The 13,429-nt window shown below is 32.0% G+C and overlaps 1 protein-coding gene and 1 long non-coding RNA gene across 2 annotated transcripts; both read left to right on the forward strand.

Moving 5' to 3' along the window:
- The first annotated feature begins 130 nt into the window (after positions 1 to 130).
- Positions 131 to 2,272, forward strand: LOC134235748 (uncharacterized). Its single transcript, XR_009985475.1, has 3 exons — positions 131 to 221; positions 1,672 to 1,806; positions 2,177 to 2,272. It is a non-coding gene; the product is annotated as an uncharacterized LOC134235748 (long non-coding RNA).
- Positions 2,273 to 6,542: 4,270 nt separating this feature from the next.
- On the forward strand, positions 6,543 to 12,674 carry LOC134235744 (integrin beta-like protein B). The gene is made up of 5 exons (XM_062717890.1): positions 6,543 to 6,675; positions 6,877 to 7,011; positions 10,695 to 10,829; positions 11,409 to 11,543; positions 12,259 to 12,674. The coding sequence occupies exons 1-5, from the start codon at positions 6,543 to 6,545 to the stop codon at positions 12,672 to 12,674; spliced, it is 954 nt and encodes a 317-aa protein (XP_062573874.1).
- Positions 12,675 to 13,429: the final 755 nt, after the last annotated feature.

Genomic DNA, 13,429 nt, shown 5'->3' on the forward strand with positions numbered 1-13,429 from the left:
AGGATAGTCCTTATAGCCTATCCTCAAAACTGTGAAAGTCAAACAACATTTTCATTTTCAGTACTGTATTCAATATTCAATTTCAGAGTGTAAAAACGGATTTTATGGTGAAGCCTGTGAATTCAACTGTGGCAAATGTAGCACGGGGACCTCCTTTAGTAATATAACAGGGATATGTCCAAAAGGGTGTGAAGATCATTGGAATGGTTCTCAGTGTCAAGGTAAAGGGAATCATTTTTATAGTTTATATTCCTAATCTTTCGGCAATTAAATTTAATTCAACGCCATTCTTTACTTTGCATATTTCGCAGAAAATGCATTATTTTATTTAATAATATTTGTCCAGGGTTTTTGATAAGCTACAAGTATCAGAGACATTTACCCTGACACAGTAACTTGAGTAACAAATCAAAATCTGAGTGTTTAAGAGTAAAACCGTTGCACATTAGTTAAAAAATCGAAAATATTTTTCATCTCAAAGATAATTCTATTAATCAAATCGCTCGAATACATAATTCTCAATACTAAACGCTGAAAAAGAGCCCAGTTGATAAACTCGTCATTTTTGGTGAATTATATCTTTCTAATTTTACTTCTAGAATCAAGTTTCTATCACTCCGTTTTTACAAACTCGGAGATAATCAAAGAACTATTAATATTCCTTTAAACAATATGATATGTTTCCAGCCGAAAAAGGTTTATAACAATATAGTCTTTGTATGCAAGGCTTATTGTTATAAATTGCTTTATTTTCATTGAGGTTAATTCCCGACGATCCTCGTTGATGCAATCTTAAAAGTTCAGATTTTTAAAAATAGATTATTTTAAATTGATCATTATTTGCTGCATTTACAAGAAATATTGAATGTTTATATATTGTTGATGACGTCACAAACTATTCGGATTTTGTTATATTTTTTTCAGATAAAAAAAAAAAATGAGCAAATTTTCCTTAACTTTTACTATAAAATGTATAGAATACAGACCTGCTCCAGAACAGTATTTACATATTACATCACTATTATCATGCTAAAAATAATATCAAAAAATTAAAAAGTAGCAGACCCGCGCTCGTTGACTTTCACTCAAAATTTCAACGTGAATACATCTTTTTCTGTAGAAATCGTGTAACTTTTAAATTTACGTCATTTTTCTGACGTCATATAAAACACTTGTTTCCAATGCTATTAAAAATGATGATTTGAAGTCTAGAGCAGATATCCCCCTGTTTATAGCATAATTGTATATTTCTCCGTCAAAAGTTTTATTTTGGCGGCAAATACTCGTCATTACCGAATAAAATCCTTCAAACACAGTCTTTGCTAGGCATGTCATATGAGGGAATTAATGTTTGTGCAAATCTACTGCTTTCTCCCTGATTATCTGTTTCTTCTCTCCCAAATTAAATTTGCAGTAAAAATTTTAGCATACTTTTTGTGTAAGCATTTCAAATGTATGGATTGTATTTGTGCATGTGTGTATTCACATGAGAGTGAATATTCAAATGTAGAGCCTGGTTATACATGTTACTAGTGAGTATTCGCTCCCAGATATCTTTATATTTCATTCATTTAATGTCACAAACAGCAGGAATTAAATTTATATAATCAAAACATTCCTTTAAATTACTTAGTATTTGTTTCTCTAAAAAAAAACAAATTTCTTTTGAAGAATGCAAAGATGGATTTTATGGAACAGACTGTACAAAGAAATGTGGATTTTGTAAAATCGGTACGTTCTGTAACAAGACGAGTGGAGTCTGTCCGGAGGGTTGTCGGGGTAATTGGAATAACTCAAAGTGTTTAGGTAATATATTTACTAATAAATGAATGTGGCACCAATTATGAAAATGCATATAAGTTCTATGTTATAGGCACTCATATATTGCTTATTAAAATTAAAATGCTAATTATAAGGTACATGTAGGTTAATTCGTTTTTTTATCTCGTCAAATACAAATGCAATAAAGTTTATATTTAGCCGTTATATAAAACAAACACAAATTGTCATAAATTTATTATGCAGTTTTGTTAATGACAAAATGGCTAAAAAACACAAAATATTTAATATAAAAATGTATCTCTAATATGTAAATGTAAGTCATTTATGTCCTGCTATCAAAACTGTCTAATTCAAACTTACAAACAGTATTCATATTCATTGCTGTATTTCATAGTGTGCAAAAACGGATTTTTCGGTGAGGCATGTGAATTCAGCTGTGGTAAATGTAGCACGGGGACCATCTGTAATAACATAACAGGACTTTGTCCAAAAGGTTCTCAGTGTCAATGTAAAGGAAATTATAGTTTTTATTTCCTAATCTTTTAAAAATTCAATTTCACCTAATTGTTCACTTTTCATATTTCTGTGTTAATGCGTTATATCATATAATGATGGAATAATGCATCTCTTTTTTTTACAGATGGTGGCACTTCAAACACTTCAACTGGAATTATATACATTGTTTCAACACTTGCTGTCGTAACCCTTATATATGCAGTGGTAAAACTTGTATACAAGAAAATAAAACAGAGAAACCAGGATACAGGAAAGCTCACAGCAGAAATTATGCCTGGAAAGATTTACGATCAAATACATGCAGCTGAAACGATCGTTAATCAAACCTATCAAAAGATAAATCACCAATCAGACGGTTCTCATTATCAAGAAATGCACCTCTACATCAATGAAGAACTCTCTGGAGACAAATAGTTCAGTGAACTCATCATGACGTTACTTTAGCTTGATATCACCTGTGTTTATTAGAAATTATGAACGACAATCAAATGTTTTCTATGACCTGTATTTCCATATTCAATAAAATATGAAAATCTATTTCATTTGTTTTCTCAAATTTTCCTTAGGTGACCTATTGCTATCCGTTTTCGTCCGTCGTCGTGCGTCGTGGGTCGTGCGTTAACGTTTGAACATTTTCAGCTTCTTCTCTGCAACCACGGAACCGATTTCAACCACATTCGGCACAAAGCATCTATGCGTTAAAGGAAACAAAAGGTGTGAATTTCATGATCCCTGCCCCCCCCCCCTTGAGGTTTGAGGGGTGGAGCCAAAACCACTAAAATTAATGCAATCTTTAAAAATCGTCTACTTTACTCCTAGACATCAGGCATTCAAACTGTTTGCATGATTGTAATAAGCATGTGATGAAGGTATATTGCTGCATAAGTAAGGGAATGCTAATCAACATTGGAAAATTTTATTTTCTGTATTATATATGATTAAAACTTCAATTTCAGACATCGATTCTTCTTTACTTAAAAAACGATTTCTGTAGGTTATTCATTAATAAGTTTAGATGGTTTTAATATTTTTATCACGTTATATTTTAACATCAATCTAATTGGTTACAGAATGATAAACCCAAACAGCTTTTTTTTATTTCATGTGCAAAAGCATAGTTAAATTTCAAATGATATTAAAAAAAAAAAAACACTGAAATGAACGGGAATGCTCACAGCAGAAATTATGCCTGGAAAGATTTACGATCAAATACATGCAGCTGAAACGATCGTTAATAAAACCTATCAAAAGATAAATCACCAATCAGACGGTTCTCATTATCAAGAAATGCACCTCTACATCAATGAAGAACTCTCTGGAGACAAATAGTTCAGTGAACTCATCATGACGTTACTTTAGCTTGATATCACCTGTGTTTATTAGAAATTATGAACGACAATCAAATGTTTTCTATGACCTGTATTTCCATATTCAATAAAATATGAAAATCTATTTCATTTGTTTTCTCAAATTTTCCTCAGGTGACCTATTGCTATCCATTTTCGTCCGTCGTCGTGCGTCGTGGGTCGTGCGTTAACGTTTGAACATTTTCAGCATCTTCTCTGCAACCACGGAACCGATTTCAACCACATTCGGCACAAAGCATCTATGCGTTAAAGGAAACAAAAGGTGTGAATTTCATGATCCCCCCCCCCCCCCCCCCTTGAGGTTTGAGGGGTGGAGCCAAAACCACTAAAATTAATGCATCTTTAAAAATCGTCTACTTTACTCCTGGACATCAGGCATTCAAACTGTTTGCATGATTGTAATAAGCATGTGATGAAGGTATATTGCTGCATAAGTAAGGGAATGCTAATCAACATTGGAAAATTTTATTTTCTGTATTATATATGATTAAAACTTGCTCCCAGACATCGATTCTTCTTTACTTAAAAAACGATTTCTGTAGGTTATTCATTAATAAGTTTAGATGGTTTTAATATTTTTATCACGTTATATTTTAACATCAATCTAATTGGTTACAGAATGATAAACCCAAACAGCTTTTTTTTATTTCATGTGCAAAAGTATAGTTAAATTTCAAATGATATTAAAAAAAACACTGAAATGAACGGGAATGGAAGGTTTCAAGATACATAATGTTTTTACTGTAATCAAACAACTTTCCAGTAATTTTTTAAGTTTAACAAAGACATCTCCTACTAAAAATTACAGAGTAACCAGTAATATATTGAATAAATAGAACCTCCTAAGATTATTGTTTATTATCACTGTACACATCAATGTTTCTCATCATCACTGTACCACTTTTCCTTTCAGATAATATGGTGCTCAAGAGTTTGTTTATAGAAAATTTAACTTAAGGATATAATATATTTAGAGTTTGTACTTATAAGGATAATGTAGTAACTGAATTGGAACTTCCTAATTCGTTTAGGAATAGAACCATTTGATTGAAGAAAAATACTGTCTTATAGGAAGTTTTTACAGTTGCATAGTTATGGAATATATTAACCACTGATTACCATCTGTTTCAAAAGCAATAGTATTTGTCATGTGTAAAGAAGGATACACATTGTGGGTAAACTATCGATCCACGATACTGACTGTCTACCTTAGGTTTGACTGATTTGTTATAAAAAGTTTCAATGTTTTCCTTGTTTCAAATTTCAGATAATTACAGGTTGCTGAATGACATATTTTCCTTGTTCTTTGCCTTTTCTTTTATTTGTAACATTTAAAACAGTTGGAATTCTGTGTTACGAGTAACAAGTGTATATGGAGAGGATGACGGATTACACTATTATTATAGTAAATTTTCCTTGTGTTTTTCACTGTTGCAGCAGAATGTTTAGGTAAGGCTTTTAAAATGTATTACTTTATTTTCTTCTTTCAATTTCTAAAAGTGATATATTCAAATATTAAAAAAAAAGTTTTTCAAATGAAATAAAAAAAAACCTTCAACTGCATGCTTTTAAAACAGGATTGCTTGGATGAAAAACGACGTTTCCTTTGACTTTTACGTTGAAACTCTATAATAAATTATATCAATTCAACACAACTGATAAAGATATACGTATTAGTATATGTACAGAAAGGCAAAAAAACATATATAATCCGAGTTTGTAAATAAAATATTATTAATGATTCTGAAATATTTATCAAGTTGTCCAGGTCTAGTGGTAGAAGAAAGAACGGAATTAATACTTTCTTATCCGCTAATTAATGAAAATATCCAAATTGGGTAAAACTAGTTGAACCGTCTATGAGAGTCTCAAGTGTTAAAATTTGATGATCTACCGACAACTAATGCATGATAAATGGTAGATGCATAAAACAATATATAATCTTGTGACAAAGGAGTCATTAAAAGAGTTCATTTGTTTTTCATTATTATTGTTATTATTTATAGAAAACCTGAGTCAGATCGATTCAATTAAAGGCATTCTGTCCCAGAGTACATCATATTATAGTGGACACCATGCAGATAAAGCAGTAGATGGACTTTTACAAGTTGGTGTTGACGAAAGCACATGCAGTTTTACAATAGCAGGACACAATTTTATGGAAGCTTGGTGGAAATTTCCTTTGAGAGAAATGTCTAACGTGGCATACTTAGAGATATATTTTCGAGGTTTTAGTAAATATTTCTTTTCATATATATGTTTTGGAATCTTTGGACTAAAAATACGTTTTACTAACAGACCTGCTATGGTACTTCTTCACCAAACGAGGAAAATAAGTGTATAGTGTAAAAAATGTTCCGCAGTATAAAAACACAAAAAGGAACAGACTACAAAACATAACATTTATGCAATTTAACTGAACATGAGTTTTTTTTTAAATGATCAAAACTGATCTAAACCAGATAAAACTCAAATAATTTGGAGAAAAATTAGATAAGATTGATTTTAATCATATTTAAAAAGTAATTGATTTATTTACAGCATACAATTGAGTGTCATAAAAGATATTATGAATTGATAGACTTTTTATATCATTTCAATTGTATAGACATCCAAATTAATCATGTTAACAGGACTTTATTTCAGAGTAATCGATTAAATAACGATTACTTCTAATCAGAAAAATGGATGATTACTGATTACTCATGACTTGATTTTACACAATTTAATTCCATAATTTTTGTATAAATTTCAGCTCCAAATCGACATGTTGGATTTTCTGTGTTTGTTTTTAATGACTCCTCTTATATTCCTCCATCAAATTCTTCTGAACATCAAGTTTTCAATCATGATACAAAGACTTGTATTGACAGAGTTATGAATGTAACTATAAACAAGGAGACTCAAGGAATAGCTCTATATAATTCCAAGTACAAACCCGTTATTACAACATGTCCAGGTTATGAGTCTTCCTTTGCAACAATTGAGATTTGTGAAATAAAGGTGATGGGTATGTTGTACTTTCAATGAACAATTTATTAGAACATTTGAAAATTTGGAGATGAATGCTCTTACTAAATGGGAGAAATGTGCATAAGTAAATTCAATGCTTTATAAAGAATCGGATAGATAAGTTAGAAATCATTTTATTGGGCCGATGAGTATTTTAAATATATCAATGAGTTTTGTAACAGATTTTGATGGTTTTTAGGTTGCCAGTCTAAACAATTTGGGAAAATTTGCACACTCTGTAATCCAAAATGTCGTAATGGACAATGTGAAATTTCTGATGGGTCGTGTATTGCTGGCTGCAGTGACAATGTCATTCAATCAGAGGATTGCTCAGGTATGATGGATTACAGGATTTTATAAATTACTAAGATTATTTTTTTCTAATATTCTGCGCATAATTATTTTTTTTCTCCCTTTAAGAAAACAATATACTTTGAGCACCATCGAAACAATACAAAAATGATGCTTAATCAAATGTCCTCGTCCGTTGACGTTTGTCAATATCTGTTACTATTTCATTGTTGCCTCCTTTTGGAACTTTCAGAAGTAGCTGAAGTATTTTTGATTTAACACTCAAATGCGTGTTTATGTATATATCATTCACTGCTATAGTTAAAGATAACTTACCATAGTTAACAGTAGTATACATTTATGGAATGGGCACGACGGAAATAACAATTATATGGTTCCCCAAGGGAGGAAACTATTTCCAGATGCGGTGAGGGAAATAGTTTCCTGCCAAAGGGAACCATAAAATTGCTATTCCCCCAGTTCCCATTCCATAACTGTTTTAATATACCGAAACAATCTTAGGCGAGTTGATTTTTTTAACAGACATGCCGACATTTAATATTCTTTGTGCCGCAGGCCTATTTTGGGCCTGTTTTCAAAAACAACGTTAAGTGCCATGGGCCTGTTTTGGGCCACCGTTAGCTAATTACGTCACAAGTAAAACTGATTATGACGTTACGTCATTATTCCGAGTTTCGCGATTTTTGGTCTCTTATTACAGGAAACATCCACTGAAAAAAAATATATGTAGGAAGAAATATAAAACAGGTATTTTATTTGTGTTGGTCATTAGAAAATGAAAATAGAACATTCTAATTTGAAATTTAAAAACTCTCAATCCTCATTTAAACGATGCGAGCAATAAAATTTCATTTGGAGAAAAAAAAATTATTCAGCGTATCTTAAAAAATGGGAATAATTTACCATTGCTCAAAAAAACTTAATGTTTTGATCGTGGAAATACTAGTACATCTAATGCTATATCATTTGTAATTTCTAAAAAGAAAATTGATCTTTAATCGTCCTGATATATTATAAAGTTAAACACTGTGACATAAATCCATGAAGGGCTTTTTAACGGACTTATAAAAATGTTTTAAAGTTTCATCCTCAGGAGCATAACAAAGTAAAAGGGTTTATTTCATATGTGACATGATTTAAAAAATTCCACGAGAAAAGGAACTTTACAGAAAACTTTCGATTTTGGAATAGATGCAGTCATGCAGTGCACAACATCGTCAACTGCCGGAAAAGACCGCTTATGTCCTGTCCATTGAACAATTATGGCTCTTTTTTCTGCAAGAAACGACTTCGACATACTGACTCTACATGCGTGTTTATACGTTTGTTCCCATCAATTTCTTTCCATTCTGTTTGTTCAAAAGACCAACAGAGATTTAATTTCTTTTAGGCACGAATCATCAATCTTAATTGTCTGCAGGAGGGAGGAGTGGGGGTAGTCGGGGTCAGATTTTTTTCGCTGGCTTCTCCTGTTAGATCATATCTCACTATTAAATTAATGAAAGAATTATGGCAGGTATTTAAAATCAAAGGACAGGCAGGATATTATGTCTGTTGAAAATGGGACAAGTACCCCTACCCACCACCCCCAGGCAAATAAATACCTCTAAGATCTTGGTTTTCTCGAGATCTCACTTTACAAAAACTAATGGTAATATATTATTTATTTTCTAACAGCTTTGCGAGCGATTTTTCTTGGTGATGTTTTTTAATCAATATTTAAAAAAGATCATTAATATTCCATGAGATAATATTATTACAGAAGCAAATGGCCATGATTTAATTAATAAAGTCTTTAGAAAAATAATGACGTAAGTTTTTTTAATACACCTTAGCATTTAAACCTCTTTATTTGATTGAATCAAATAAGCCACCTGTTGCATCCGAGTTTCCGGTCAAGGGAGAAAAGTCGAGGAAAACATACGAAGTAACTTACGACTTAGTCGTGTTTTCCAGGTTGTATTTTTTAGGAACACGATTAGAAAAAGTGACAATATTAAAAGATCAACATAAACGTGTGAGCAAATATTAAAAAAATAATTCATAACACTATAAGTGGTTCAGGGAAAGGAGTGAGTCTGCAAAAGAAGGGGTACTTTTTCTGAGTTTAGTTTGTTTAGCAGAAAACCTTTATTTTGATACCGGTTGCCTCCCCTCCCCCCCCCCCCATATACACAGCCATAAACACTTCTTGAAAGTAAGAACCCACCCCCAATACACACATACGCACGAAATAGCATTTTGAGAACAATTTAGGTTTTTTTTACAAACAGAAATGAACGAATGAAGAAGTGCGATATAATTTACAACGATAAATCAGGAAAACTTATGACTAGTTAGTTACATGTATTTATGACTGTGTTTAAATTACACTGCATTTTATAGCCTATATTATATTTTACTCGTAATACGTTCATTATTATGAAATATATTGAAGCGAAAAGCTGTTTTCTTCTTTTTTCATTGAAGCGAAAGTTATTGTCGTTAAGCGTTGAGTTCCAATTAAATCTATCAAGTATAATCATTGTATGTTTCTTTAGATGGATTGATAAAAGTTTGTTGATAGAAAGCTTGATTAATATATTTAATTAGTTTGTAAATAAAAAAATCACTAAGTATTTTATATTGTGATGAGATCCATCTATAGCTAGCGCGCTTCATGAAATATGCCTACGTGACAAGTCTGTGTGATTCACACACCAATAACTCATACAAAACTTAAAAACATTCCTTAAACAACCTTGCGTGTACATGTAAATTTGCGGATTTCCCTGCTTATATTGTACTGTTCAAAGTTATTTATTAAGAGGTAAGTGTGGGGTCATCCCTACTCTGGAATTGGCATCCGATAGTAACAAGTGTGCGGTAATCCCTGCTTGTTACTGCGCAAGATCAGGTGGGAGGACATCGCAGCCTGCATCTTGTGGTAGAACATTGGTGTGCGGACATCCCTGCCATGCCTCTACTCAAGAACCAAGTACACTTTGATTTGTTAAAATTACTTATAAATATCATGAGGGAGTAGTCCCAGGGAGTAGCTCTGATTTTCAAGGGAGTAGTCTTCAGATGAGGGCAATACTCTCTTCTCGGGGAAATACACAGTTTCTTGGTATTAATTTTATATAGAGTAATTACAGTAGAGAAATAATAGTAAATACTTTGACACTATGATTTACTATCAAACTTTAATCTAGATTTTGGTTGAAGGTTTATAGCCTTAATACTTGTAAAATTATTTACAAATGATATATTCATTAGCAAAATATGAAATATACAAGGAATACTTTTTATTAGAAGAAAATTAATAATTTTTAATTAATAAAAAAAAATAATTTATCCCTGCAAGAATGCTTTGATTTACTGAAATGAAAACTCTGACTTATCATATATAATTACAGCTGTGTAGTAAACTATGGTTAACTACACTAAACTAAAGCTGTATGTAACTATAGTAAACTATATTTACAATTATCTAAAGTAAACTTTATTTAACTATAGTGAACAATACTTAAACTGTGGTAACCTTAACTTAACTATAGCACAATTTTAAAAGCATATTTTGGAATCGTATATAAAAACACTAAAATTACATCTTTTCAAAGTATTTTATTCATTTAATGTCTCAAACAACAAGTTTGTTGAAAAAAAAGAAAAAGAACTCCTTGATATTTTTGTTATTGTTATTTTTTGTTATATATTTTGTAGAATGCAAAAATGGATTTTATGGGACAGACTGTACACAGAAATGTGGATTCTGTACAGTTGGTACGTTCTGTAATAAGACAAGTGGAATTTGTCCAGATGGATGTCAGGGCAATTGGAAAGACTCAAAATGTTTAGGTAAAAAAGTTAATATACTAACAAATATTTAAATGTATGAAGGATATGGAGATAACGGACATTATTCAATATCAAAGCCATAAAAGAATACAAAATAGGACCAGAAGAAACACGGACCTCCAAAACAACAGAGGTGGGATCAGGTGCCATGGAAGAGTAAGTATCCCCTGTAAACCGGTCATAGCCGCCGTGTGCTCCTTGTCATAATCGGAAAATAACGGAAGAATCCGTCATTAATTCAGTGTATAAATAATAGAATAAGAGTAAGTGTGAAAAACGTCAGTCAGCATTTGACACTCGCATATATGTTTTCTTATTATTAATTAGCTAAGAACCATAAAGGTTTCTTACTTTTCATCAATATAAGTACAATAAAAATTTGTCTACAGTTAAACTGATATTTAAAATCGAACAACTTAATGTCATAAATCTCTAATCATGGGTATTTAATGACAAAATGTTAATATAGGACATTGAATTAATTTAAAATATAAATAATAACTAAGTCCTTATACCCCATCCTCAAAACTGTGAAAGTACATTTACATATTCAATGCTGTATTCAATATTCAATATCAGATTGCAAAAACGGATTTTACGGTGAAGCCTGTGAATTCAACTGTGGTAAATGTAGCACGGGGACCTTCTGTAATAACATAACAGGACTGTGTCCAAAAGGGTGTGAAGATCATTGGAATGGTTCTAAGTGTCAAGGTAATGGGATTTATTTTTATGGTTTATATTCTTAATCTTTTGGCAATTAAATTTAATTCAACACCATTGTTTACTTTGCATATTTCGCAGCTCGGCATGCAGTATTTTATTTGATAATGTTTGTGCAAGGTTTTCGATAAGCTACAAGTATTAAAGACATCTACCCTGACACAGTTGTTGCGAATTGTAGCAATTTTAATGTATTTTCTAGAAATTGAATGATGTACAGGTATAATCTAGAATGTTCTAAATGTTTCGTGAATTAATTATCAAGAAGTCTCTAGAATATTTAAGAATGTGATGATCTAGAATTTTATCGAAGTTTCTTTTTCTAGATGTTTCTTCGATACTATATATATATGGGAGTTTTTGTGATCTTGATTTCTATTGAGTTTATCGATTTTGTATTGAGTTTACATTGAAGAAATATTGAATACATATCAGAAACCATCTGATTATCTTAGCCAATGTGGTATTTTGATTGTTAACCCTTGTGGATTTGTTATTGTCTTTAATCGTCATAATAAATTATAAAAAGAAGATTTCCGTGTGATTGTGATTCGCCACATTGTTTGGTGCAAATCAAGAAGTTATCACGGAAACGAAGAAGATGTCAACCTCATACTTGAAAGGACTTTGTACAAGGTACAAGGTACAAGGTACAAGAATCTACTGCTGAAGGAAATGGTTAAAAGTAAGACATTTCTTTCTTCAGAAGATGAAGAAGAGGATACGACAACCAGGATAAGGCAGATTCAATCTTCCTTGAGACGGTTAAAGGACTTTGGTGCTAAATTAGAAGAATCGATGAAAGAATTTTCCATTGCCTTGGAAGCAAAACAAGACAATGAGTCTGAAATTGAAAAGTTTACAGAAGACAGTGAGAAGTTGTTTGAATTGCTCACAGATGTTACAGAGCGCTCAGAAGAACTTCTACTTTTGGAAAAAAGATTGGAGCAAGCGGACATACCATATATGAAAACTGAAGCACCAAATGACCCACGAATCGACCACATGATAGATCTGCAGACAAAAAATGCAGGAACAACTGATGCATTTCCAAGAACTCCAAATTCAGGAACTGCACAGAAAAGAGAAGATATGCAAAGAGAAAGAAACTCCAGTAGTTAAACTACCAAAGTTTGAGCTCCCTTCATTCAACGGAGACAAATTAAAGTGGAAAGAGTTCTGGGACTCCTTTGAAGCTTCAGTACACAAAAACACAAGGCTTTCCAATGTTGAGAAGTTCAACTACTTGAAAAGTAAAATGGAAGGAAAGGCACAATCTGCTATTTCCGGCCTCATGCTCTCCCATGAAAATTATGATGTAGCTCTCTCCATATTGAAGGAACGATTCGGAGATGTGCAGTCTGTAATCAACAAACATTACGTGGACCTGATAAACATTAAGCCTGCACTTAATAATACTTCCAGTCTCCGTAGACTATTTGATTTAGAAAAGCATATGCGCAGCCTAGAAGCATTGGGACAAGATGTAAACCAGGATGTCTTTGTTTCCATGATTATAACGAAGTTACCAAAAGAAGCCAGATTACAATTAGAAATACAGAAAGGAAAGAAAGAGAAGTGGACTGTGCTAAAGCTGAGGATATTTCTTGATAACTACATAGCAGCCAGAGAGTCTACAGATATGGAAAACCTAGCCGGTCAGGAAGAACAACCTGCTAGAAAACCTCCATCACCTATAATGCTATATGAACATGAAAGAAAACATACATCTGCAGAAGCCTTAACAACATCATTTAAAGAATCTCCAAGAAGAAACAAATTCAAAGAAAGTATCCTATTTGTATCTTCTGTGAACAAAATCACTGGAGTGACGAATGCCAAGAATTCAGGACAGTTGAAGATAGAAAACAGAAGAT

The sequence above is a fragment of the Saccostrea cucullata genome, unplaced genomic scaffold, assembly GCF_032062105.1.
Source record: "Saccostrea cucullata isolate Sc308-1 unplaced genomic scaffold, CSIRO_AGI_Scuc_v1 ctg3567, whole genome shotgun sequence".
NCBI classification, from domain to species: domain Eukaryota; kingdom Metazoa; phylum Mollusca; class Bivalvia; order Ostreida; family Ostreidae; genus Saccostrea; species Saccostrea cuccullata.

Coding starts and splice junctions, on each gene's coding strand:
- LOC134235744 (XM_062717890.1), top strand. CDS start 6,543: ATGAATGTAACTATAAACAAGGAGACTCAAGGAATAGCTCTATATAAT. Junction 10,830..11,408: donor GAAAGACTCAAAATGTTTAG/GTAAAAAAGTTA, acceptor ATTCAATATCAG/ATTGCAAAAACGGATTTTAC. Junction 11,544..12,258: donor GAATGGTTCTAAGTGTCAAG/GTAATGGGATTT, acceptor TTCTTTCTTCAG/AAGATGAAGAAGAGGATACG.